The sequence below is a fragment of the Cariama cristata genome, unplaced genomic scaffold, assembly GCF_000690535.1.
Source record: "Cariama cristata isolate BGI_N322 unplaced genomic scaffold, ASM69053v1 scaffold72, whole genome shotgun sequence".
Taxonomy (NCBI): domain Eukaryota; kingdom Metazoa; phylum Chordata; class Aves; order Cariamiformes; family Cariamidae; genus Cariama; species Cariama cristata.
Genome location: NW_009603012.1, coordinates 49095 through 77061, shown reverse-complemented (window position 1 = coordinate 77061; position 27967 = coordinate 49095). Strand labels below are relative to the sequence as shown.

Genomic DNA, 27967 nt, shown 5'->3' with positions numbered 1-27967 from the left:
CATTACCTAAAGACCATAAAATCCCTTATCACAGGCTCTTAATGGAGGGGAAGGCGGCATGCGGGCTCCTGCGCTGGGTGAGCGGCACCCAGAACGAATCGCAGAGTCCAAGACAAACACAGTAAGCCCCTCGCATCGCCCTCGAATAATGCAAGTGCCAGCTCCCTGTAGGGACATTTTGTTGCAAAGCCGCATGTGAACTGTTTCACCCTTTTGTGTTTATGATTGATTTCAGTGACGAGTATGAAGAGGATGGGTTTTGCCAGCCTTACAGGGGGATTGCTTGTGCACGATTTATTGGAAATCGAACCATTTATATGGAGTCTTTGCATATGCAAGGTGAAATAGAAAATCAGATTACAGGTGGGTAACAAATGCACTTTCTTCTTTCCCCACGAAGATGTCTTTTCCCAAAAAGCTGCCAGAGTTTTGTAAACTGCAATACTATTTTTATTTGCTCTTTATTCTCCCTTGCTGTGAGATTCCCACCACAAAGCTCGCCCGGGACGCCTGCGTTGTGCAGTGTCAGTGGAAGGAGTCATCTGAAGAGTGACAATCTGGGCAGCTTTCATGTCTCTGCTCATCCAGCTCCCCCAAAAGAAACTAAAGAGTTGTTTTCCAAGGAGAAGGAGCTGTATATTTACAGCTGCTGGGAGTCTCATAGCCAGGCTGCCTTGCGCTGCTGTTACCCAAGCAGATTTTAAAAGTGAAGGGAGACCAGACGTAGTTGATTTTTATGTGGTTGAGATCATTTAGGTGCTTGAAGAGACTGCATAAATAATCCAGCAGGTAATGTTTTTCCTTTAGATTTGGTAAAGAACCGGTTTTCATTGGTTTTGTGGGAGATGCTGTGCTGATGGGGGTGCTGAATTCAAACTGAGACCTCATAGATATCATGATACTTCACTATTTTTTATATAAATTAACTTTGGCCAAATCCTAACCAGGGTAATCATCTTCTCTATGTTCCGATTTTCTCTTGCTGTCAGAATATTCCAAATTTCTCTTCCCCCTGAAACGTTCTTCCTTTGTCTCCAAACATCGTCAGCATTGCGAGAAAGGCTTTTGCATTATTCACAGGAAAGGCCAATGGTTTCTATATAGCTAACAGCTCATAATCTTACACCATTTTGTTTGAAAAGTCATTCAGGATAATATGAAAGCTGTCATCTTCCACGAAGGTACCAGTACTGTCATCCTGCAGCCTGCAAGAACTTTGGTTTTTACCTGTTGGGCAAAAGGCATTCAAATACTATATGACTTTGCAAACCATTATAAATTATTTGGGGAAAAAAAAAGTGTAATTAGGTTTGGGGTTTTGGTAACATGCTTAACAGTAATCCTGTGTTGAAAACCAGATGTATTTTCTCTGTCAGCAAAATCAGCATCGTTAATAACTTTTAATGTAATTAGCGTCCTGTATTTCTGGAAGGCCCGTTCATCACCTGAACATCTGAAAATAATAGTCGCAATGGGAAGTGAGGGTTATACTGGGAAAGCAAGAGCACAGGAATAAAATTCCCACTGGGTTAAGTAAAATCCTTTTGTATATTTTACAGCTGCCTTCACCATGATTGGCACTTCCAGCCATTTGTCGGATAAATGCTCCCAGTTTGCTATTCCTTCGCTGTGCCATTACGCCTTCCCCTACTGCGATGAGACCTCATCAGCTCCCAAGCCACGAGACCTGTGCCGCGATGAATGTGAAATTCTGGAAAACGTCCTGTGTCAGACAGAATATATTTTTGCAAGATCTAATCCCATGATTCTGATGAGATTAAAGCTACCCAACTGTGAAGATCTTCCCCAGCCAGATAGCCCTGAAGCTGTCAATTGTATCCGGATTGGGATTCCAATGGCAGATCCCATAAATAAAAGTAAGTGAAAACCGTCTGTTTCTCCGTGCAAAAAATATCCTGTGAAAAGGTTGGCTGTGAGGGCTTGTGCATCAGAGTTGGAGCTAGTGCTGGGCTTTGGAAGCTCGCAGCCGCCGTGCTCTCAAATGCTCTCAGAGTACCCCACTCCTGCGCTTCTCCCCTGTACTTTTTCTTTTTTTTTTTTTTCAGCTGCCTGTGGTCTCACACTAAGTGCTGTTTATAGGTTTCAGGTCTTTTCTGATTAATATGAAGTAGGAAGCAATGACAGTGTAAGCATTTGAATAGTGAGGAACATCAGTAGCTTCAGCCTCCCTGTCCTCCCACAGCAGCCCAGTGTGGTCCAGCAAGGCCGTGGGTGCAGTATAGGGCTGCTTGTCGGGAGGCTTGTCCATGGCTGTCCCTGCCTAACACAGCCTAATTTTAGGCATCGGCTGAGCTCACTCTTTGATCAGGCTGGGCTGCAGCCTGTTCACAACCCTTATACATCTGAATAGTCAAATATAAAACGTGGCTCCCACAAATTCTCCACCTTCATATGAAAATAATGGCTGCAATTCAGGTTCCCACTGTAGTTTTTACTTCTTTTGTGTATCTTATATTAAAAACGCTTGGCATAAGCTGTTTTCATTACAGAAGCATAAGCTTTAAATCCTCCCAGGAATGTGAATGCAAAGCAGGCCCTGCGTTACAGCCGCAGCAAATTGGGAGCCCGTGCTCTCAAACTGGGTTTCCCGGCCCCGGGCCAGCGGCAGTGCACTGGGGGCTGGGGGATGCTGGCAGCCCACCGCCCGCAAGTACTGCAGCCATCTGTCTTGCCAGCACCAACTATTGCTTTGGATTTTTTTTATTGTCTTTTGTTTTTTTCAGATCACAAATGCTACAACAGCACAGGAGTAGATTACCGGGGGACAGTGAGCGTCACCAGGTCAGGGCGGCAGTGCCAGCCGTGGAACTCGCAGTACCCCCACACCCACACCTTCACCGCCATCAGGTACCCCGAGCTCAACGGGGGCCACTCCTACTGCCGCAACCCAGGGAACCAGAAGGACGCCCCGTGGTGCTTCACCTTAGATGAGAACTTTAAGTCTGAGCTTTGTGACGTCCCGGCGTGTGGTAATTACTGACCTTTTTTATGTTTCATTTTGGAACAAAAAGGGGAACCGTTTTGTCACATCCATACAGCCGTCCTGCAAAACAGGAGCTCGGGGGAGCTGTGCACAAAGTGTCTTTTCTGAATCCCTGAAAAGAGAGCTGTAGGAAAGGCTGACGATGGCTTTTGCAGCTAAAGCCACAGCATCCCCGCTTCAAGGAGACCCTCGAGCACTAACTGCCCATGCAGCTGGCAAAGTGGTGGCATGAAAATATTTTGCTTGGGAATACCTGAGCCCTCGCCAGAAGGTGGTGAAGCAGCAGCACGTTGCCAGCCCAAGCGTCCCAGGCTTTCCAGATTGCCATTAGAATCAATACAGCTCCTTAGTGCAAATTAAATCGGATCACAGAAGTTGCAAAGTGGTTATAAAACATTCTCCGTTTCACTTGGTGTATTAAGAACCATTTTAATAAATGCAAACCTCGCCTAACAGAGCTCAGGCCTTGTTTAAAGAGATGATCTTGCCAGATCCTCTTAGCTGTATTTTAAGTTTGTGTTTACAGAACTGCTCTGGCTGCATTTTAGTTTTGCAAAATGAACAAAAATGGAGATTCAGCTCTCATTTTATACTGCTCTTCTGAGACCGGAGGGAAGTGGGTGGAAGACCTGAACAAATGGTTCCTAATTGTTTTATCTGCATTTAGAAATAACAATATTGACAGATGCCAAGAAAAAGTACAGCTATTCGCACGGACATGCCAGAAATGCACCCAGAAATGTTCTGGAAATTCACGGTACAAAATTTCACACAAAATTTTATGTTGCCTGCAAGTTGTCACAGTAACATTACCTTTCCCCTTGGAAAGGAGATACCTTTTGATGTTACTGTTCGATAGCCAGAACCAAATTAAATTATTTCTGGTTATGGTTATGAACATTCCTGCAGTGAGACATGTCCTGAGCCTGCTCCAAAGTCTTTTTCAATTAATGGAAAGATGGGAATCGATGCCAAAATGGGATCTAAATTATGTTCTTACTGAAAGAGGAGATCAGGGGAAAGGCAGACAGCCTGGGCTATATCATGTGCATCTCAAACCCTTTCTAACATTCATATACGCTTCTTAGAGTCCTGTATCTCTTTTGCTATTACTTCAGTGCATTTAACTTCAGTTATTCTTCTTGTTAATTAGGGGCAGTGATAGACTGAGTGCACAAGAATAGTTCAATCGCTATAAACTGTTCCAAAGATCTTTTTCAGCCCTTCAGTACAAAAATCTGAATCTAAGTAGCAGTCCGCAGGACTCCCCTTAGCGTACTGTCGGCTCCTGACTCTCCACCCCAGGAGCTGCACGGCTGCCGATGCAGACGCCTGGGCTGGTGCGGGTAAGGAGACATGGCTCAGCCCCAGGGGCTTTGGGCAGCATGGTTTGGGCAAGCTCAGGGGTCTCTGCATGCCCATCACCAGTGATGCTCTTGATCTCTCTGTACTCCACTGCACTGTCGCTGTACGACCTCTCAGCCGTGTGCTTTTGGTATTTTCCACAACTTCTGGATAATTGGGTGATTAAGAGTTGATGAGGGGGCTGCTTGGCAGGCCCCCTCTAGATGGGCTCTGAGATCCCAGGACTGACTCAGTCTTTTGATCTGAAATAGCTGAAAGCAGGACGCTTTTGGACGTGTTGCAAAAGTCTCCGATTTGAACGTTTTACTAGATAATAAATGAGAGAGGCTGGCTGGCTTGAAGGATTCCTGACAAAAGTTTTAATTACCTCTAACCACTGCCTTAAATGGTACTCGCTGTACAGCTGGGTTATGTGGCTTTATTCTAAATACAGCCAAACAGAGGTATATCAGGTGAGTGGTAATTTAATTGTTAAATGCTAATCTGCATATTAAAACCAAAATACCTTGTGCATTCTGCTGGTTGTGCAATGGCTGAAAGAGCCATTTCAGGCACATTTTAATAAGTATTGTGCATTCTGCCTCACCAGGACATGCCTGGATGGGAAATGGATTTAATTAGGGTGGCTCCCAAGAAACCTATTAACCAAATGAGGCTTCACGGCAGGGGCTGCTACTTAACAAGAATAATAATTCCCTTTGACTGGAACAGCTCAGGTGATGACCTAGTGCCCAGGTCTCCATCTGCCTTGTGCTGATGCTTTCTTCAACTGTATCTTTCAGTTGTCTCACAAGCTGCAATAGATTCGTTTCATAAAAGTTTGTCAGCCTGAATATAGGAAGGTGTGAAACATGGAGTAATTCGAGCATAAGGCTTAGCAAAGACAAATGTAAGAAGGTTTTGAAGGCGAGGGGAAAGGCAGTGATTGTGTGTCTGTGCTAGAGAGCAGCAACTCACGAAGGAAACCCACAGTGGGTCCACGCTGTAGAGCTGGACGTTCACTGAAGACAGGGTGAGAGCACACACCACTGGGCACAGCGAGACTGTAATGGGGACGGTGTTTTAGTTCCCTCTCGTTTCCCAAAGGCCATAGAAATATTTGGACTACCTCTCCTTTCAATTAAAAACCAGATGGCACAACTTAATCTAAAAAGAATGGTGCAAAAGGAGCGCGGGGGGAGCAGAAGGACAGTGCGAGCCTGTAAGAAGAGAGGGGTTATGCAAAGTGACATCCAGAACCATTTGAACTTTGCTTCTGTCACAATTTGAGTCAAACCCAAGCTTCAGATCAAGTTCATGTTTAATTAAGTGCATAAAAGATATCTGTGTGGGCCGCTAAGCACTTCTACAAATCCAGCCTGGAAAACACAGACAAACAAACCGAAATGACCCTGTAGGAATAACAAAACATTCCCCATTCTGCCAGAATCCAGTAAGCCTGATGCTGCTGCAAACATTCACCATCTCCCTGGGAAACAGCGAGGCTACGGCCACCAGTCCTGCAGCTCAAGGTGATCCTCAAAGTTCCCGGGGTGCCTTGTAGTTAGTGCGTTAATCCATGCGTAATTGTACCCTAAACGTTATGAACGCTGCTGGGAAATACCAGAGCAAAGCAGGCTTCAACATCCCCGTGCTCAGAGCAGTCCGGCTGGAAGGTAGGTCCGTGTCAACGCAAGCGGGTGCTGCGTGGACGCGAGGACGTGAGCTCCTTCCTGAAGCCTCTCTCTCCTCTCCCACTGCACCTTTCCTCTGAGCCACGTGCCCTGGGAAACCAGAGCCAGCTGGAGGGAGGTGAGTGTCTGATGTCCCGGCTATGCCTTGCTGGGCACTGCTAGGAAAGCGTTTCATGTTTCTAAAATTAATCACTCCCTAGCTATGAAGGGAGCTGTGTGCAGAGGGAGCAAATATTGCAGCAAGCATTCACACTATGTTAAATAAACCAGCTTCCCACCTTCTTCCGGATCCTTCTTTTTTATCCGGGCTCCAGCTTTCCTTTCAACTATCATCGCTGTGTCCTTTGTGCCAGCGTTTGCCGCCCTGCTCAGATGACACACTATTAGTATATAGTTGGTAGAGGGGTGGGTTTTCCTATTAGCCCGTTAATCCTATTAAGACCAAGCCCTCAGTATGTAAGATTCTTTTTTAAGATTATGCCACAGCTTTTGTCCGCGTTCAGACTTTTCGAACCCCTTTCCTGACTTCCTGGGATAAAACGCAGGACTGTTCTCTCTATTTCTTGCCATTTCCATGCATTTCCTCCCGTTTCCCGGGTGCTCTCCATTTCTTCTGCTCTAGAGTCCCTAATCGTCCTGCTCCTGCACCTAAAACTAACTAGAAAAGCAGTTTTCAGCTGCACATGTTGTTTGTTCCAGTGCCCTGGGTGGCCACACAAATGCTTTGGCCAGTGCTAGGAGGTGAGGGGGATAAAACTACCCTTTTTAATGGCTCCCCACGTTTTTGTTGGACTAAGGAAACTATGGCACGAGACCCTAATATACATATTAAAATAAGGAGTCCATAATCCCACCAGAGCCTTTCTTCCATAAGCTGTTTTAGAAATTAACTTCTCTGTGGACCTGTATTAGACCATTACTTCATTTCACCCCAAGCAGTAGCCACCTCACAGTGTTCAGCTATTTCATGACCATAAGTAGGTTTGAACATGCCGCAGGGAAATTGTTCCTGGCCGTTCTGTGTTCTTACAGAAATGTTCCTCAACAAAATCAATTGCTCTGTTAATGTTAAGGAAATAAAACAGCATTCAAGGAGGATTGCAGTAGTACTCCTTGGGTGTTTTATTCTTCTTAGCACTTCTAGTTGATCCGGGGACGTATTTGACTCTGGGATACTTCATTCATTGTTTTGTTTGTTTGGTTTTTTTTGAACCAGATTATAAGGATTCCAAGGAAAAGAATAAAATGGAAATCCTGTATATCCTGGTGCCAAGCGTCACTATTCCCCTGGCCATAGCCTTACTCTTCTTCTTCATCTGCATCTGTCGCAACAATCAGAAGTCATCCTCCCCTCCCGTTCAAAGGCAGCCTAAACACGTAAGAGGACAAAATGTGGAGATGTCAATGCTCAACGCCTATAAACCAAAGGTAATCCCTCATTTCTGCTTTGACGTTTGCTGTCTGTGAAGGCAGGGACTGAAATGCTTTGATCAACTCAGCACTGAAATATTGATCTGATTTCCAACTTGCAGTTTCTGCTGGTGCCTTTAGCTGCGATTTTTGCAAGGACTTTCCTCAGCAGCAGCGTAGCAAGTGTGCTGGACCTGTGGAGGTGATTCCTGTGTGTCCATGTAGCTGGATAAATAGGAGCTGGAGTTTTTTTGTAATAAAGCAAGCAGACCATTACTGAAGCATCTCTAAATTTAAGTTAGAAAGTAGTGCAGATAAAGATGTGATTCAGCATTTTCTCAAGAGAGTTTTTTTCATGGGTCTGCTGAAGTCGAATGTCGTCTTTCACTCAGCTGAAATCACTTTGGAAAGATTTGTTCCTTGCTTTTTCAGGCTTACCCATTCTCTCAGTTAAAAAGAGAAATTACCAAAACAGAGCCTCAGAAATCTGCCTGCCAGCACAGCTGGTGCGTAGCAGCTCTTGTTGCCGGAATTGTTTTGCTTCACTGTAGTCCCAGGTTCACGGAGCATTTTTTAAAATCGTTTAAGATTTAGAGGTGATTAACCTTGAGCTCCTTGTTTATTGGCAGGGCGGCCGATTTGCAAGCCCGTATGGATCACCCATTTCAGGGCTGCAAGTGCCTTCTGCCACCTGCAGGCAGAGTAACGCCCTGGGAAGAGTGTTTGCCTTGGGTTTCACACCCTGCCAATTCCCTTCAAGTTTCTTTCGAAGCATTTCAGAGTGAAAAGCAGTATCTACAAGTAAGCAGAATAGAAACTGTGTAAACTGTGGTATCTGAAAGTCAGGCATGCCTTCGGGTAAGCTGTTATTTTCGTTAGAAAATGACGTAGCAAAATGCATCCAAATTCTGATTTTATTGAGTTTCAGCAATGTGAACTGTAACCTCCAGATAATTGCTGCCGTAGGTGTTCTTTCAGCAGAGCTAATCACTCGGCATCAGGAAAGGTTACGCTTGTACTTCAGGAGCTGTGTTCTCCATCTCTGAATAAATTCTGGAGTAGTTTCCTTCTTAAGTTCAATACAGCAGCTATGGGATGCAGCTATTGCTTGCTCTTAAATGTCAGGTTTATAGAATTAGAATCACAGAATCGATGAGGCTGGAAGAGACCTCTGGGATCATCGAGTCCAACCTTTGCCCTAACCCCACCATGTCAACTAGACCATGGCACTAAGTGCCTCGTCCAGTCTTTTCGTAAATGCCTCCAGGGATGGGGACTTCACCACCTCCCTGGGCAGCCCATTCCAATGCCTCAGGACCCTTTCGGTGAAGAAAGGCCTCCTCATTTCTAGCCTGAACTTCCCCTGACGCAGTTGATTGGGTTATAAAGAGTTAATTGTGGCAGCCTAGGGAAAATGACATAAGTAGCTGTATCCCGTGAGATATAGGGAGTGCGTTACAAGGGGCAGGGATGGATGGTGCTGTGCCACCCCAACACTAGTTGCTCTTTCGGGGGTGCTGCCCCACGTGTCTGTGGAGCCGCAGTCTCAGCGCGGCAGGGACGGACACGGAAAGTTGTTGCAGAGGAAAATTCCAGCTCCCCACCAGCTCACAGAAAGAGCAGGAGAGTCTTTTTAAGTCAGCGATAAAAGTAAACCCACAGTGCGGCTGTGCTGGAAAATGCAGTGCTGCTTTTGCCCATCGGTAATACAAACGGCATACAGCGATGTTTTTACACGGCGTAACGCTAACCCTAGGATTCCTGGTTTAAATAGTGTTGCCGGCACTGGATGCTGGTGTCGTGATGCAGGGTATCTGTTCAGGGTGGTCAGACAGAGTTTGGTCTATTGTTATATTTTAGCTCCTCTGTCCAACACACAGTGGCCCAGTGAATTTGTCTTCATTTTCCTCTACAGTTCTTAATTTCAACTTTCATGTACAGCTTAGAGCAGGTGTATGTCAAAATGTCGGTAGTAGTACAAAACCCATTTAATTAGGTAAGTGTCAAAACCAGTTCTTGCATCCAACCTTCATGGAATGTTTTTTTAAATTTGGATTTGCTTCTCGGTCTCCATTCTACTAGATATTTGGGGTACAATCCTGGCTAAACTGTAGGTAATGGGAAAGTCAGCATCATTTCAATGAGGTCACCGTTTCCACTTAGGCTGCTGATGCACTGATGCCTTATGCGCACAACATGGGAAAGCAACTTGCCCAGAAATGGTTGCAAATACAGACCGCACTGTTTTCTTTTTATGTTCAAAGTCATATGCTGCAAAAAGCTTTCCATCCTATTTTATCCATCTTATCTTATCCACAGCTAATCCTGTGCTTTCCCACTGGGAAACCCAGCTCTCCCTGTCGCAAATGTTTTGATTGCCTTTCAAACAAGATTTTAAAAGAAAGGAAGTAGAATCCTATTTTTAAATACTGTATCCAGTATTAATGTCAGCTTGGGTAAAAACACGCTTAGGCTTCAAGCTCCAACTGAGGTAGATGTGTGTTTGCTTGTACAAATAAAAACGTTAGCATTTCATCCAAAAGCCTGTTTCAGTTTTAAGGGATTTTAATTGCCTTCAAAAAATATAATAAACTAAGCTGGTCTTGTCATTCACCTAATGGAAGGAGCCGATAAAGAGATAGAGGTGGTGGGCTTCACTCTTACTACTCTCCCTTTGTACTCGGTTTACTTTGGCGTGCTGCCTCATATGTATTTTACACTTCTTTACATTTTGTACACCGATGTATGACAAATACTTGTCAAACAAAAACTAAGCAGATTTATAACCGCTTAACTTGAAATGAGCCCTTCCTGCCAAAACTTTATGACTTCATTTTCTTTCATAGTTTTCCACTATGTTGGTTCAAACAGACGAACCCAGCCTCAGGTCAGACAGAGGTCATTTCACTTTCATTACTAAAATATAATTTACAATATGCCAGACCTAAACAAGTTTTAGCCTAAAGGATTTGTATAATATAAACCATCTGTTCCTCAACAATATAGCTAATTTCCTGCCATCACCGTAGAGTCTACTGGCTGCCCGCTTAAATGACTTTATTATTATCATTATTATTTTTATTATTATTATTAATGCAGTCTTTGTCTAAAAGCCATAAGTGGTCAATACGATTAGAATTCATTTAGTCTAAAATGCCATTTTTTAATGACTTTTTAAAATGTCAGTTCTTTTCCTATATTGCTGCTGTAAAGCTGCCGTTATATGATTTCAAGAATGCAAATGCTAATATTTACACTAGTTTACAAAACATAGATCCCAAAATCATTAGCCTTAAATGACTGCCTGTGGCTATACTGAGGACCCTAAATGAGTGAGCCTGGGTGTAGGTGTTACAAGCATATGTGGAAGTGAACTGAAAATAATACAACTTCTTCATGGCTTAAGAGTGAATGTGTGTACCCAGAGTAACAACAGAATTTTTAAAAAGTTTGCCTTTCTTCTTTGACCACTGTCTCATTTCTCCAGCTGGCTGTCCTGCATGGTTCAGGATTGAACATTCAGTCAAGCGTGAACAGAAATAGTCTGTGCTGTACGTTGAAGGGTTAATAGCAAAGTTGAGGAAGAATTGGCTACAAGGACATAGTTTTAAAAATAAAATTTTCTGCTAAAACTTTAGGCCCTGGCCCAGAAATCACTCGAGCATGTACTTACTTAAAGTATGTGAATTGCCTCAATTCCTGAAATCAGTCAGATTCAATTTTAAGTATATAAATGGCCAAGCCCAGGTATATAAATGTTTTTGCTGAAATGCTGATGGTTCCTGCATATAGTTAGATCTAATGCTTACTACTTTTATCTGATCTTGCGTAGAGGGTAAAAAGTAATTCTAAATTTAATTTGGGATCATGCTGCAGAGAGATGAGGTGGCACTCAGCCCTCAGCTTTGCCGATGTTGGGATACCGGTGTCCCTCAGGCCGTATCTGGCCTGGGGCTGATGCCATCTCACAGGGCTGCGCAGGATCGTTGCCAAATGGGTACGCAGCCCCGGGAGTCCCTCTGTTGGTCCGCTTGGCTTTCAGACGTCCTGCGCGAAAAGATCTTTTACTTAAAAATAATGTTTTCAGTCCTGTTTCTCTGACGCGTTTTTGCTATTGTTTCTTTAACAGAGTAAGGCTAAGGAGTTGCCTCTGTCTGCCGTTCGTTTCATGGAAGAACTGGGTGAATGTGCTTTCGGCAAGATCTACAAGGGACATCTCTACCTTCCGGGCATGGATCACGCTCAGCTCATTGCTATCAAGACACTAAAAGACTTTAACAACCCCCAGCAGTGGGCAGAGTTCCAGCAAGAAGCATCTCTCATGGCCGAGCTCCATCACCCTAACATCATTTGCCTCTTAGGTGTTGTGACCCAGGAACAACCTGTCTGCATGCTTTTCGAGTACATGAACCAAGGAGACCTCCATGAGTTTCTCATCATGCGATCGCCGCATTCGGATGTTGGATGCAGCAGCGATGAGGACGGGACTGTAAAATCCAGCCTCGACCATGGGGATTTCCTGCACATTGCAGTCCAGATCGCAGCAGGGATGGAGTACTTATCAAGTCATTTTTTTGTCCATAAAGATCTGGCCGCTCGTAATATTTTAATTGGAGAACAACTTCATGTGAAAATTTCAGACCTTGGACTCTCGAGAGAAATCTACTCGGCAGATTATTACAGAGTTCAAAACAAGTCTCTCTTGCCAATTCGCTGGATGCCACCGGAGGCAATTATGTACGGCAAGTTTTCTTCCGATTCAGATATTTGGTCATTTGGAGTTGTTTTATGGGAAATATTCAGCTTTGGACTTCAACCTTATTACGGATTTAGTAATCAAGAAGTCATAGAGATGATCAGGAAAAGACAACTGCTGCCATGCTCTGAAGACTGTCCTCCCAGAATGTATAGCCTGATGACAGAGTGCTGGCATGATCTGCCATCCCGGAGGCCACGATTTAAAGAAATCCATGCCAGGCTGCGCTCGTGGGAGGGTCTTTCAAGTCACACTAGTTCTACTACCCCCTCCGGTGGGAATGCCACCACTCAAACGACTTCCCTCAGCGCAAGTCCGGTTAGTAACCTCAGCAATCCTAGGTACCCTAACTACATGTTTCCAGCGCAAGGTATACCACAAGGCCAAATCGCCGGGTTCATCGGACCGCCCATACCTCAGAACCAGCGATATATCCCAATCAATGGGTACCCGATTCCACCAGGATATGCTGCTTTCCCAGCTGCCCACTATCAACCGCAGGGTCCACCCAGGGTAATCCAGCACTGTCCTCCTCCAAAGAGTCGTTCTCCAAGCAGCGCCAGTGGGTCGACAAGCACAGGTCATGTCACTAGTTTGCCGTCTTCAGGATCCAACCAGGAAGCAAATATTCCTTTGCTATCTCATATGTCAATTCCTAGTCATCCGGGGGGAATCGGTATTACAGTTTTTGGAAATAAGACTCAAAAACCGTACAAAATTGACTCAAAGCAGTCTTCCCTATTAGGAGACTCCAGCATCCATGGACCCAACGAATCTATGATTTCAGCTGAGTTGTAAATAAGCGAGGCCTTTGTAAATATAACTATTTACAATACAAACTAGAAAGTCGTAGAAAAGATTTATATTCAAATATTTTATTAAAGATTCTTCTGGTTGTTTAACAGACATTGCAGCAAGTATCTTCTGTGAAGTTTAACTGCTTAACAGGATGGGCAGCCTCAACCAGACAAAGATCGTTGTGGTATGAATACTCAGCTTTGTCAATGGACGCCTTGTTTCTTTTAAGTGCCACCAACAATTCAAAAAGGGGAAGGGAGGTGATTTTTTTTTTTAAAATAAAAACATTTTATCATAGGCTTTTTCACAGCTTTTTAAACCTCTGATGTGGTTTAAATCACAGAAACTTTTTTATACTGAAAACATATTTTAATAGTTGTCTCTTTTTTAGGAGATGCAAATATTCGGAGATCTGCTGGGTGTGCAATTTCAGTTCCAATAGCTAGTTAAAATATTTGTAAATTTTGCAGTCAAGGATTATGTTTCAAATATGTGATCTGAGAGCTGAATAAATTACTTCAGGTAGGATTTTGGTCTTTTGTTAAGTTGGGATTCAGAGTTCGGATTCAGACCAAAAAAAGTCATTTATATGACAGCACGATAGCTTGAGTTACCAACTTGCAGTCTACAAAAATCGTCTGCTGTTGGCTGCTGAAGATGGCTGGAGTTCTAAGAAATTGCCTTAAAGGAAATGAAATTAGAGTGTTTTAATTTCAGAACCTGAATCAACTTTTTCAAAGATAACATTTCATAATCTAGAGGTCAAAGCAGAAATTTTATATCCTTTTGTTGCTATGCAACTGTTTAATGGAAAGACTCCAAACCACAATTTTATATATGACAATCAGTTTTCCCAGGAATATTTATTGTTTCAGACCGATGTGTAAGTTCAGTGACTATGACTCCAGTAACCCTGAAAAAAGGGAAACTCGCATTCCATCAGGCAGCAAATCCACTGATAGCAATTTTGTCTATCAATTCTAATAATGTGAATTAGTGTTAACTTTCAACTTAGAAATACGACATTTGTACAATGACAAAAAATTCTTTCAGGTATAAGCAGTCTAGATTATTCATTTGAAACCACTTTAATGAGTTACAAAGTGCTGTGTACGTTACGGTTTTTCACAGACTCTTTTTTGTACTGAATAGTATTTTTATTGTACGCGGAACGAAAACAATCTTTTGCTCAGTTGACAATGTTGTATAATGTGACTTTATTTTTATCTTTTTGCACAAAAGCGTGATAATGTTTTGTACAGCAGAAGTGAAAATACATCTCTGCATTTTATGTCTTGGTCTGTTTCTTTTTATTTTTAACCTGATGTAGATGTTCTTGAAATATATTATGGTGATATTCAGCCACTACCTTATACAAATATTTTTCTTTGTTTTCACTGCATGCTTTTAATCACTGTATTACTTGATGATTGATTTATTAATTATGGGCATTTCAATTAGGCAAGCATGAAAATGTAATAACAAAGGCTGTTTTATAATTAAGAAACGTGCATTTTTGTATTTCACATGCCAGAGATGATATTAAACACTGATTATTTTATGCTGCTGTTTATTAAAACATTGTTTTAACATAAACATATCAGTATTTCCTCCATCTCGGTGTAAGGTATTTGAGACGTTTCGTATTAACAGAGAGCTAAAACCTGCTCCCTCAGCTCCGGCAGGGAGTCTGCTGAAATGCTCACTTGAACGGACACGAGAGTTTTGCAAATAATAGTTGCAAGCAGATTACTTAGGGGTAACGTACAGAGGTTTAAACGAATATTTGACTGTGCAGGTATTTGCGGAGCACACAAAGGAAGCGGGGTGGCATAACTCCCCTGTGAGGATGATGCAGTCTTGGGTGTGAGCTCATCGGTGCCATTAGCTCCGTACCAAGGGCCAGCATCGCCCATTCAGCCCCTCGCTGAAGTTTTGTGTCCTCCTGCGTGGTAGGAGCTTTCCTGGTACCTTGTAGGACTGCAGCATCCGGAGCTGTCAAGCTTCCTCTCCGTTGCGCAGGCGTGAAACTGTACTTGTGGATTAAGAGCCATCAGTAGTTGTATAGTAAGGACTTTTGTCACTTCTGAGATACTTTACAAATCTGTGATGTTGCCTTCCACGTGGACTGAATTTACATCTGGATCAGTAATGAAAATCTGTCACGTGTCAGCTAAAATTTAGTTTTGACTGAAGATTCAGACAATAGTAGCATCTTACTAACTTCTGTATCTGTGTCAGGTTATCAGACTCAAATGCTAAAATATTGCTTTTGAACAGAGGTGTTTGACAGGAATGGGTGAGGTGAAGTTTTTCTCTGAGCCATGGCTATTAACATAACCAGAGGCTCGGGAATTGCTCTTTCTCACTTAGATACATACACAGCTTCGCACTGCTTGCATAGCATCTTGTTGAGCAGACAGTAACCATATTGTCCTTCTTGATCCATCTTTTCTCTCTACTCCTGCGTACTTTTTCGAGTGGTTGCATCAGTGCAAACAATTCTTTTGCATCTTAAGCATCAAACACACTGAGAAGGAAGAAGCCGTTTTTCCCACCCATTTTTCCTATGGGATTTCTTAGCTTGTACTGTTAAGGGCTTGAAATTTCAGCAGTGCCAGTTTAAAGACGGCCTGCCGCTTCCTGAGTATCTGGTTTGAGAAACAGAAGAAATTATATGCAGCCAAACAAGTCCGTGGCCCTCAGGTTATGCTGTTATTGCAAAACTGTCAGTAAACAATGTGCTGTAAATTAAGGCGATGGAGAAATAAGAATCTTTGTGCCAGAGTTGATACACAGACATTTGTGCAAAAACATGGCTGAAAAAGATACTGAGATACTGTGATCAATGACATCGGAGCATTTGCTCGTCACTCTCAAGAAACAGCCTTCACTGAGTGATACATGAAGAAAATGGAAGCATCTTCAGGAGGCTCTTTTCATCTACACAGGCCGGAAAAGACAGCCGTGGAACCAGCTCACGAGACATCTGGGCAGATGGTCTCTCCCGGTTGGAATGACACGTGATGCATCTCCCATCGGGTCAAATTTGAACGTATCGGGCAAGATGCCAGAATTCAGTTCCGTTCAGTAAAGACACACGTGAGCTGCACTCAAGTCAAACCACCCTCGCATCAGTACTCGACACACTCGGCTCCCACGGGACCGCCGTCTTGGGCAGGTAAGCTTAGCTGTGAATTTGCATACTTCGCTTTAATCACCCTGATAGGAAAGCAGTAACCTAATGCTTAACGGAGCAGTGATGGGAGTCATAAAATAGTCCCTCACACACTTTGTGGTTTTATGGTAAAAAAACCAGGAGCTACGGTGCCAGCCCACTCACAGCTCAATGTAGGGCTTTTCCTTTATTTCAAAGTAAGCTGGGTCCTTAAGGTTAAAATATTTTTAGACTCACAGATGTAAACCAGCACCGAACAATACACCTGAAAACTCTTGCAAAGACCTCTTCCTGCCCTGCTCTCCCTCTCTCAGCGGGTGACGTTTGTGAACTGTGGGGCTGAAATCGGAGTCTGGCTCACGACCGACGCTTAGGGAACAAATGCTAACGCAGGGAGGCGGGAATTCATCAGGGGGAGATTAGAGGGGAAGAAATCTTCTAGAACCCAATTAGATCACGTGGAAAATAAATGTTGCCAGAAATTAAGGAATTACTCCTCAGGTAGGAATGCAGACATACAGATGAAAGCTATTTTTGTGGCAAATGAAGGAAGAGTGAATTTTCCGGATCCCTAATGCCACATGCTAGAATCATCATCCCTTCTTCCTTCAAAGAGATAGGAGAGCCAAGGCTGTTGGAAATGCAGTAATGGATTGAGAAGCTCTAGAGGTTTGGAAATAAAACTCTGAATAAACACGGTTTAGTAAGCCTTCAACCTGGAGAGTCTCATTCCCTCCAGGTTAGCTTATGGTTCTGTAAAAGAGAATAAATATTTGCTGATTTAAAGACCGAAATGCAGAGTCTGAAATGGAGATTTGGATCCTTTGTTCCCACAGAGGAGTGATTATGGTGGGTTTCTGCATTCTCTGGATTGGAAGCAGGAGGCGGAGCAGAGAACTACTTGTGCAGAAATTTGGGCTGGAAAACTCAGAAATACCAGCATAAGTTTATCCAGAGCGTGAGAAATTGTCAAAAAGGAATCTATTCTTTGCTTTGCATGAATAAGGATATCCAAGAAGGTTGCAGGCTTGGAAATGCTCTATTACATTGGCATGTTGTTCCAATACCGTTCCATAAGCTACATTCACCAGGAGAACTTTAAAATGTCCACCTAACTCAAAACACTCCTGACGGTAAGGCAGGCGATGCGAGAACTCTCTCAAGTACAAACACGTGCTGTTCCCTATGGACCCGGTTCTGTGGAATGAGTACCTTCCACATCTGTTGGCTCTCGTTACTGTACTGATCAGAAGGTATTTGGCTCGTTGGCAGGATTCACTCTTTTCAGTATGTCTGAGCCTTGTCCTTGCTGCCTCACAAAGTGGAGTCGTTTGACCACAGGATAGCTATGTTCCTCTGTTTCATACCGTTAGGCCTAGCTTGGTCAAGGTAGGCCAGGCACAGCTCAGGCTAAGAAGAGGAGCTACGTAGCCTGGACTGCCTTTCAGGAGGCGCTGCTGGTGGGAAGAGGGTGATGGGCTAAGCCACCCTCCGCCCTTGCACACCATGTCACATCGGGTGTTAGGGACATCGAAGCACTAGGGTAGCTATGACTTTATCATCCCCCCTCCCCGTGCAAGCATAAGATACAATAACTGGTTATAAATTAGATGTATTAATTAGAAAATCATGAACACGCTAAAGCAGCAGGTAGGGAGAGCGACCTGTCTACATGTGGCAAAGATGATGATCTCCTAGGAAGGCCAGTTTTGTAAAAAAAATTCTTGTCGTTGTTCCTTATGGCTTGGCATAAGACTCAGGGAAATCCACAGGAGTCTTTGCATTGATTTTAGCGGTGTCTGAATCAGGCTTTCTGCCTTCTGGAGAGTCCTTCGGCCTTTTCATGAACTCGATGAAACCCCGGACCTTGGGTCTGTACCTGTGCAAAATTTGATCTTGCAGCACAAGTTGCCAAATGGGTCTGATGCGTGCACAGAGTGTGTTACAAAGCAGGTTCCCAAGCCAGCAAAGAGAGACAGCTCAACGTATTTGTTCAAAAGAACACTTTTGTACCAAACCTGACTTGTTCCAAAGTACTACAATAAAATGAAAAAAGCTCAATTCTTATTTGCAGAAAAAAATTACAGCATCTTTACCGTACGTTACAGTATTTTACCCAGTATTTCTTTAGAATGTGAATTCATCATCATTCTGTGGTCAGGGAATGGAACGAGCAGCCACGCTAAGCTGAATTTCACCACCTCTGCTTCTGCTGGAGAACCTCGGTGGAAAACCAAGGCAACTGGGCTTCTGCCTGGAGTAAGCAAATGGAGAGCAAGAAAACGTCTTTGGGAGAGAAAGCACTAGCTGCGTTTTGCCGCAGCACCGCCTTTGTGTCCGTAAGATCTGCGTACTGACTCCTAAATTCCCCTCCCCGGCTATCACAATGTCTTCATGGTACGTAACCTTGCACCTTTGTCCCAGCTATTTCTTTTGCTTGAGACAGAGCCAGCACATGTATTCCAGTGAAAAGACAGTAGCCAAACAATTCTCAGCTGTTAGACTCGTGGAGCATGGCTAAATCCAGGCGGTCTGAGGGTGCTGGGACCAATTTTAAAGCATGGAGTCACCCAAACCACATCCTCGAGTTCTGTGAGAGCATGCTTTCCTTTGGCTGCATCTTCAATGGCGATGTTTTATTTTTTTTGTGGCCCCAAGTCCGCTCTCTCCATGGGCCTGAAAGCCTCTCTTAAAGATGTGATGTTCATGGAATCTGAGAAGCAATTTTTATCTTGCTGTGGGCTATCTTTTATAGGAGGAGAGAATATTGCCCCCAAGGCAGTCACTCTCTATCCCATCATATTTCTTCCTGTTTGATCTCTCAAAGATTAAAGTTCAGTATATTTCAGGACAGTTATATTGCTGAGGTAATATAAAATTATTAAAAACAGAGAGCGAGATAATATTGTGACTCACATCAAAAGCTCTTTAAGACAAAGGAGGGAAAATGGACTTGAAACTGGAATTATTAGAAGCATCTGTGGTACCCTTTATTTTCCATTTAAGCAACACATTTTGGAATGGTGTCTAACTGTTTCGAACCAGCAACCTGGTACTGCCTGAATTTTCTGATTTGTACCCTAAACCCCGTGGTTTATCTGCTCCTGCAGAGGGGAGCAGCAACTGTTGGTTAATGAGTTTTGCCCTTAAGACGCGAAGGAGCTCTTTCCAATGCCGCAACCTATAGCCTGTATGAAGAAGAAGTTGGGTGATATTTTTCACTCATCTGTGGAATTTAAACCAAAACAGAAATATCTAACAGATTCTTAAGAAGCATACGAGTTTTTAAAGCACAGCTGGTGCTTGGAGTACAATGTGCATACGTCTGTTTATATATGTGGGCACATGTATCTATACACACTCAAATGTTTTCAGTAGGTATTTCCATAGTTTAAAAAAAGTCCAATAACATTTTGAAACAATAACTAACAGGAACTGGGATAATATTTATTTCCAGTCACCCTCCGTGTAAACACGAGGAAGGTTATTTGGGTGGATCCCGAGCTGTGGAAGGCAGCCGTGCGGTCTGTAATTGGTGGGTCCCTATGGAAGGAGCGGTGCCAGGGTCGCTGGCGTCTGGATGCTCGCTCCCAGCGCGGCTACCGGGTGATTCAGCCAGCGGGCAGATGAGGAGCCAGGCGGCCAGAGCCACGGGGAGAATGAGCAAAACATCTCACCCTTGGAAAAAAAATACCCTTTAACGTGAGCTCACCTGCCTTCACACGCACCTTCCTACATTTTAAGGCCAAAAGAGGCAGAAAAGGACAAGTGACTTCCTAACACCTGACCTCATATTTAGCCCTTCTTCCACCAAGCCCAAAGCGCTGCTTGAGGCAGAATATCTGCTTTTGAGCAGAGCTGTACAACACATGGCCGGTGGATCCCACGCAGCCTGAGACGTGCTTTATTCGACTCTCTGACGAGGTATGAGTTACCTCGCACCGGGCAGTAAGGGTCTGTGTGGGTCCTTTTCCTCTCCTCGTGGGATGGAGAGGCCACCACCATGCTTCCTACGGGTACGGGCATGTCCAGGGACGGGCGCCACGGAGCTGCAGAAAAGCGACAGTCCCTGCACACCTTGTGCACCCGGGAGGTGCGGCACAGGAATAGTTGGGCAAAGTCTGGATCTGGGAAAATGAGATGGATGTCTGAGGGAAGCGGGGCTGGAGAGGCTGGGGAGGCCGGATGGAGGTGGTGAGGGCTGGAAAGCGGGGAGACAGGTGAGGAAGACAGGAGGGTGGAGGAGATGGGGTGGGGGACTGCTGGGGAGGATGAACACTGCGGCGTGGCAGCTGTGAGGGGATGAGAAACAAAGGTGGGGGACCTCTGCAACCAGGGAGGAGAGGGAGGACTCCCCATTCTGCCACCACCGCTGGGCCTGGTCACGGGGAACATGGCGGGCATGACCCTCGGAGCGCCCCTTGGCAGTGCCCCAGGGCGAGTTACCTCAGGGAGGCCACCCCGTGAGGAGCCCGTGGCTGAGGCACCGACTACTTTTCCCCGCACAGCCCTTGTAGAGGACTTCTCCTCTGCAGTACCGGCTCCCAAGCCCTTTCCCAAGCTCTCCATAACCCATCTCCTGAGAGGCAGCGCAGTACTTCCCAGCCAAGGCCTGCGTTTCCCCCCCATTCTGGTTAAATTCACCTTCTCACACCCAACTTTCCAGCAAATGAAACAAAATCGTGGTCTGTGAACGGCACAGCTTGTTTTCTCTAAAGACTGCTGTCTCTGTTTTGCATTGGGATTATCCAAAATCATCGTGCTGAACCAGTGGTGTTTAAACAAACTTTGCTGTATGGGATGCCTCTCTGGTTAGGCCTGGCTTATTCTCGGGTTTCATTGTGAGCTGCAGGAGAGGTGACCAGCGCCCGAAGGCGGCCCCGTCACGGCCCCGCGCTGGGTCTGGTTAGTCTCACCTTGCTTGCACGGGGCTACGAGGCGGGAATTCGGCTTGGCTCCGGAGCCACCTTAGAAATGATGTTTGCTGTTCTGTTGTTGTGTTTCATAACACGTTTTCTCGCCTCTGAAGTACTTTTATGCACCAAAGAACTTGAACGCTTTAGAGAGATACTTTTTTTTTTTTGGAAAGGCAAATGAGGCAGTCCAAAGGCTCGGTAACAGCTCTGCTGGGTATCTGCAGGTTTCTGCTGGTGTGACTCCCACAAGTTTGCATTTAAACCTTTGCTACTCCACCTCAGCCACCCCTCCCGTATGGCGACTTACCTGGCTCTGCACATTTTCAGGTTCAGCATGAGGTGCCCAGAATAGCAATCCTCCTATTCCTCACAGGATCTACCGGGACTGCCAGAGTCTGGGCCCTGGCTCAAACCACCACATTGCTGCAATTCCTCCTTCATTTGGATTTCTACGGAAGCAGTATAAGAGGACAACTGCCGAGCAGCATGAACCGAACTGTTGTTTACTGTCAATATGCTTTTCTGTACATTTGGGCAGCTACTTTGTTGGATGGCCGCGCCTGCCTTGAAAAATATCTGTGCCAATGCAAGAAGGATACTGCTAGATGAGGAGAAGGAGGGAACTGAATAATTAGGTTTTCAACATGGCTCCACACAATGATGCTGACTTCTGGATGAAAAGGGGGATACAGAACTGTGAGGACCCCAGAAGTACAACAGTGGCTGTAGAAAGTCGTGTTCTTAGAGGTCTGCACAGGCTGAACTGGTGAGCGGGAGCAATGTGAGCGCCCGCTCCTCGATGAGAAATGATTGCTCTTCTTCCTCTGGAAGGTCATTGCCTCTTCTCCCTTGGCACTCTGAGAGCTGCTTGCAGAGCCTGGTAATTCCAGTAACTCCCGTTGGGCGTTCAGGCTGCTCAGAGGGCAGCAGGTCCCAGTGGGAACAGCAAAAACCCCGTGACCGAGCGGCCATGCTGAGGGTGGGTGGGATGCTGACCACCATTAGTCCCAGCTGTAAAGCACGGTACGTGTCTTGCGTGCTAGCATTTCAAAGAGGTCAAATTAACTTAGGAGCATTAGAGAAAATACAAATAAGCAGATGGTCTGGACACTACATTATGGTTTAGCAGGAAACAGTGCCAGAAATGGAATAATTATGCCAAAGTAGATTCACATAAGCTGTATCCTGAATGAGGGATGTTTTCTTCCAAAGATAGTTGGCATGAAATGGATTAGACATTGGATAGAAAAGTTAAAATTACTTTTGTATGTGGGCACAAGTTAGTTTATGCTGAAAAAAATCTCTGGTCCTAAGGAAGCTAGCCTTCCTAATCAGCCAAGCCATGAAGATTGCACAAGAAACCATAAATCTGGAGTTTCCTAATTTCTGAGCGCTCAGCATCGCAGCATAAATAATACTCCTTTCAAACATTGCTTTGTGGGCAATTTCTTTGCAACATAATTTATGTATTTATTTTCTTATCTAGTAGTTAGTCTCAGTCCTGAAAATATGCAGACCACTTAACAGAGCAGGATCAAGACTTAACACTGTTACTGGTTTGTGTTAAAAAAAATAATAAAAAAGCTGCTGCTGTGCATGGTGCAATAGCTGTCTAGGGTGCAAATGCTGGATTGTTCCACGCCGGTGCAGAAAGAAGGGTCGTGTGCTCTTTCTCCCATCTTCTGCTATTGCAGCAACTGGCAGGGGTACAGAGAGAGCCTGGTTCACGTGCCGTTGTTTTTCATCTTGCTGACTGCAAGGCAAGTTGTGTTTATTCACTGCTGGCTGCCTCATGAGGGTTTGTTCAGCTCCTCAAAATGATGCTGTTCCAAGTGCCTTGTGGAGGGTGGCAGGAACCCAGACGATGGTAGCATCCGGTTCTTGGTTTGACCCTGCAGTGATTCAAAACACTTAGACTGTCGTTAATATGAGGCGGACGCTGTCAAGCTAACAGCATCGTTGGGATGGAGGAGAGGAGGACAGACCCACCAAACTGGTACAGCAATGACCGTATAGACACTCTCTTAACTAGAACCTCAGAGAGAAATGTGCTAATTCCTGAAAAATCAAAAATAGAGAAGGGGGAAGATAACAGTCTTGGGTCACCTGGGTAGTGTTGCCTTATCTCTCTCCAGGATAAGAAGCTGGGACAATTTCCAGGTAGGACTTGCTGTGTAGCACTGTTCATTTTATCGGTGCATTTGTCATCAAAATCTGCAGGGCTGAAATACAACAGGCTGGTAGGAACTGCTGAGCTGTTGTTCTAGCCTGGCCAGTAAATATCCAAAAGTCTTGGACAAATACAGAAATTTTAACAGTTTTTGCCTGGACAGATTATTTTCTGGGCAGAAAAATGAGAACATATCTGGGAAACCATGCAAACAGTCCCATAGGTAGGGAGTCTGTAGATAGGTTTTTGAGTCATTTAAAAATACAAGGCATGCAGGACAAACAGGAGTGAGCTCTAGTTCCTTTAGTGCCTAGCAACAAAGTTGTCCTATCTTAAAAATATACAGCGTCTGAATGTTTTCCCTCTGTGCAGAGGATTGGTACTCTGGGAGGCCATGTATAGACTTCCTCGACAACCCTGAGAAGTGGAAAGAAAAGTGACGTTGTACTTGCTATCTGGGCAAAGGAGAAAGATGGAGGTTTACGTGTCTTCTCTCTCGGTAAATATTAAAATATGCTTTATGTAATGGTTGTGAATTTTAAAATACAAACTCCCGGTTGACTTCCGAACTGGAGGAAATACGATCTGTTGGTCATTCCTCTTTGCCAACAGGAATCACTTCTTTTCACTTCTGCACTTTTCCACCAGTGGCTCTTTTGGCAGCTCCTTAACTCTGAGGAAAACGGATGATGAAATGTATGACTACAATTGGAGTTGTTACCAATGCTAATTTTTAGGTAGACCAGGCTGACGCGTTCCTTTGATCTTTAGGATTTACACTCTTTTATCTTGTGTAAGTCAACTGCTCAAGAGGCATGTACCCACCCTGCTCTCTGCACTTCAGAAAAAATGCTTTAAAGCAGCTGATAATTTTACTTTTAAGTTTTCTGGGCTATCATATTGTCAATCTTGATCAGGAGTGTTGGGATGAGTCTTAAGGTCAGTGATAACTTAAAGTGCTGTTTCATTTTGCCCCGTGGGCCTCTCTGTTTCAGATTTACTGCCCCCTCTGTTTTTGTTGGTTGTTTTTTTCTTTTTTTAAAAGACAAATTAATCCAGATTTTTTCTTGGAGCACTCTTTGCCTTTCTTTCCGTCCTCGTTCCCAGCCTCACTGCCTGCCATCACTTTAAACGATACTCTGCTCTCCTCTCATAACTGAGTATGTCCCCTAGGTGTATACATGATTTTTCCAAACAACTTCATATTGATTATGAGTAAAACAAATGGTAAAGTCATGTATAATTTATGGCTGTCTACTGGGGTTTATAAAAGAATGAAGGGGAAAATGGAAAGGAGCAGGAAAATTGTGCATTTTTTTTTTCAGAATACCAGAATTAAAATGCTACTGTGATTATTCTGGCCAGAAAGCAACCAGTTTAACAGAAGAGAGTTGTGTAATTTTACTAATTAAGTGTGAAATCAGGGGTTTGATAGCTTATGCTTTAGAGACTTGTGTGTGTTCATGTTCCTTTAGGTGATGCTTTCAAATCCGGTAACGGAAAATGCAGCGAACATGGACGCAGCAAGAGTGATGAAAACCAATATATCGTTATACAGGCAAAGGGGTTTGCAGCGTGTCCGAAAGAGCCTGCACCCAGGAGGTAACGCTGTGTCTTTTTTGTTGTTATTCATAAATAAATGTCAAGAGTTTTTAAAACGCTTCTAAAACCTGCTTAACAAGCAAATTTGAAGGTTGATTTAATTTTAATGAACGAGAAGCAGAGATTTGAGAGCAAATATGTGGCCTGACCTTACACATGGTGTAGTGGCGACTGAGACGCAGTGCAATTCCTGCGTTCTGGTGAGCACAGCTGAGATAAAACAGGGAGATGGGAAGTGCTGATATTTTCTCTCTGACACACCAGCTGGTTTCTCTACCCTCCAGTCTAAGCGTAGCACAGCTGCTTAACAAATATTGGCTTTATTTCAAGGGAACAAACAGAAAACAAAAGTCTGTCCATTCAAAGCATCCAGCGAAAGCAGCCAGAAACCGTCATTCAAGTCTCTTTCTTCTCCTCTGCTGAGGTATTTCTGGAATGGAGGAAAAACCTTCTTTCCCAAAGGAAGGTCCCTAAAAGTCCTCCACCTCCAGAGAAGCCCATTTCTGCCATTCCCTCCTGGCCGGCCCTTAAACAAGTCCTTTAGCCAGGAATCCTCTTCCTCGGTGATTCCCGGCAGCGGCACCCCGGTTCTCAACACGATGGGGCAAGTCCTTCCCCAGGCTTTTTAAAGCGCGGACGCGTGTGGGCTGATTGATTCAGCCCGGTGCTTCTGTTTTACAGCGATCAGCTGCCAGGACGGACTGCCCGGAGGGTAAACCTTCTGGCAGAACTTCTCTGAGTTTGCACGGTAAGTGCCAACGGGAGGAGGGAAGGTGCAGGTATGGATCCTGTATGTTTTTTTCTACGGTGGCACCAAGCGCCCGGAGTCTGGTGATGATGAAGAAGTTCCCATCAGCCTGAAGGCAAGAAAGCGGTGCTTTCGGAAGGCCAGCAGAATCAAGGGTCAGCTGCCTCTCCATGTCCCTTCGTTTCCCATGGTCTTTTAATATACTGCTGGGGCGAGACACGCTGCACGCAAACGAGAATCGAGCCCAGTCTCTACCCAAGTGCCCGCGCAGCAACCTTGCCTGTGTGACGATGACAGACAGGGAAGGAGGGCAAGTTCCTCCTCCGGTACAAAGTCAGCACAGCTGCCGCTGAACAGAATGAGTTTCTACCAGTAGGCTCTAGGTGAGAAATGTTTCAAAAGACCCTGTTTTCCACTGTAGGAATTCCTGATATTGAGACGGACTGTATTTCTTCCCTGACATATTACCAGCCAGCCAAAGGGTCTTCTCTCGGCTTTGCCAGGTAACAAGTTCCAATGAACATTCTGCTTTCGCTGCCACTATTTCAGAAAAAAGCAACGTAAGTCCAGGATGTTTGGGTCTGTATACTAAAGAGAGCAGTTATTTTCTTTTTCCTGTTAGTGACTATTCTCAATTATTTAATTTCCTATGGAGACATTTGGCAAGCAGTTTCCTTCCCAGCTATTGCCAACAACTCTTGTTCCTAAATGAAACAAGTTCTTGGCCTACAGGAGCACAGCCAGGAAATTTGTCATTGTTGGGCCAAGTGATATTTTTATTTGACCTAATCAATGACATTTATTTCAGGCAATACATATTCTAAGGTCATTTATTGTATTAATACATAGCAAAGGGAAAGCAGTGAATTCACTCTAGGAAAAAACTAGATGATTTTTATGATGTATTTCTTTTCGTACTGCTAGGGTTGTACATGGCATCACTGTTGAAATATTTCTGAGGCTAACTTTCAAACTAGCAGAAGGAGCCAGATTCTTTTTCTTAGTTCAGTTGCCTTTGCTTCCCTCCAGAATTTGGCAGTACTTGACCCGCTGACAGTTTTCTTAAGGAGAAAAAGTTCTCAGCCCCGGTAATACCGGTGCCATGGATTCCTAACTCATTCTATTTCCAGACCCTAACAATGGGGATGTGTCTGGGACATTAAGGATAAGACCTGGACCCTGCTGAAGTTAAATCCTGATTCACGCTGGTGGAAACAGGATTTCATTGTAGAATTTTTGCTCAGCTACAGACTCAGATTGATTGCAAACCCCAAACAGATATCTTCAGTTTGTCTTCAAAGTATGGTTGATCTAGTTGTGCCTTCGATGCTCAGGTACAACTTCCATCGGTCTCATCACAAATTCCAAGTGTGGAATGGAAGGAAATTGAGATCTGTAATGGAATTGCTTCCTTTTATGGACACAGCTTTAAATATGGCTAAAACCAAAAGGCCTCTGGCAAGCAGCTTTTGACAATTTACAGGACTACAGCGGCGAGGGAGGTTGGAAGGATATCAAAGAGACAAAACCAATGTTGATCACTGAGCTCAAGAGTCCACGTTTTTTCATAACTGGTGTCTTCCTCTCACTTTCATTGTTACTTCCTGAAAGATAATAGACAGTAGTGGGATCACAGGGGATTTCATAATTCAGACAGTGGGTGAGTCAATGTTTTGTTATGTATAAAATTGCATTGGCTCAATATGTTTTGTTTACAATTTAATCTGCACACCCCCCACCCCCCCCCAATCAATTATTTTTATAGAAGCAGGAGTAATAAGAATGAGATAATGCAGAGCTTTCGAAGGGCGCCAAGTCAGACAATGCTGGCTAGCCGCGAGCAGACAAGAGTCTCGTGCAAGTTGCCAGGTTTCTGGTGGAGGCCAGTAAAGGGGATGCAATTTTTAATTTTCCTCCTTCCCATAAAAAGATCTTGCTAAAGCAATGTTCAGTAATCTGAGTTGTTTCAGAAGAAATGTCCTAAGATGGGATTTAGGGAAGTGGTCAGTGCTGGCTTCCAGCACTCTTGACAGTTATTTAGTTTTATGGCGATGGAGCCACGGTCTTCAACCAGACCCACTGGTCTAGGAGTTCTCTGAGCAGCGTAGAAGGAAAAGGGCTTCCTCTGCTCTCATGGGCACGTTGAGCCTCAGGAACTTCTTTCTTGCCTTACTGCGGACGAGACACACACCTAATAAAAAGTCTCATCTCATGAAGTCACAGGTAAAACTGTGACATAAACCCACGCAGGGCTGGGGTGGTGGCAAGGAGGGTTGCTCCAGATGAGATGAGATAAGCCAATATGACTTCTGCCAAAAAGGGGAAGGCTCCTTCCCCTTCCCGTTCC

General features: G+C 44.3%; 1 protein-coding gene across 1 annotated transcript in view; it reads left to right on the top strand.

Moving 5' to 3' along the window:
• The window catches only part of ROR1 (receptor tyrosine kinase-like orphan receptor 1), a 55532-nt gene extending 41235 nt beyond the window's left edge, over positions 1-14297 (top strand). The window contains exons 4-8 of the mRNA XM_009694976.1: positions 236-363; positions 1560-1877; positions 2745-2990; positions 7259-7470; positions 11582-14297. Of these exons, the coding sequence (XP_009693278.1) occupies positions 236-363; positions 1560-1877; positions 2745-2990; positions 7259-7470; positions 11582-13006 (2329 nt within the window). The 3' untranslated portion in view covers positions 13007-14297. The remainder of the gene's footprint in view (positions 1-235; positions 364-1559; positions 1878-2744; positions 2991-7258; positions 7471-11581) is intronic.
• Positions 14298-27967: the final 13670 nt, after the last annotated feature.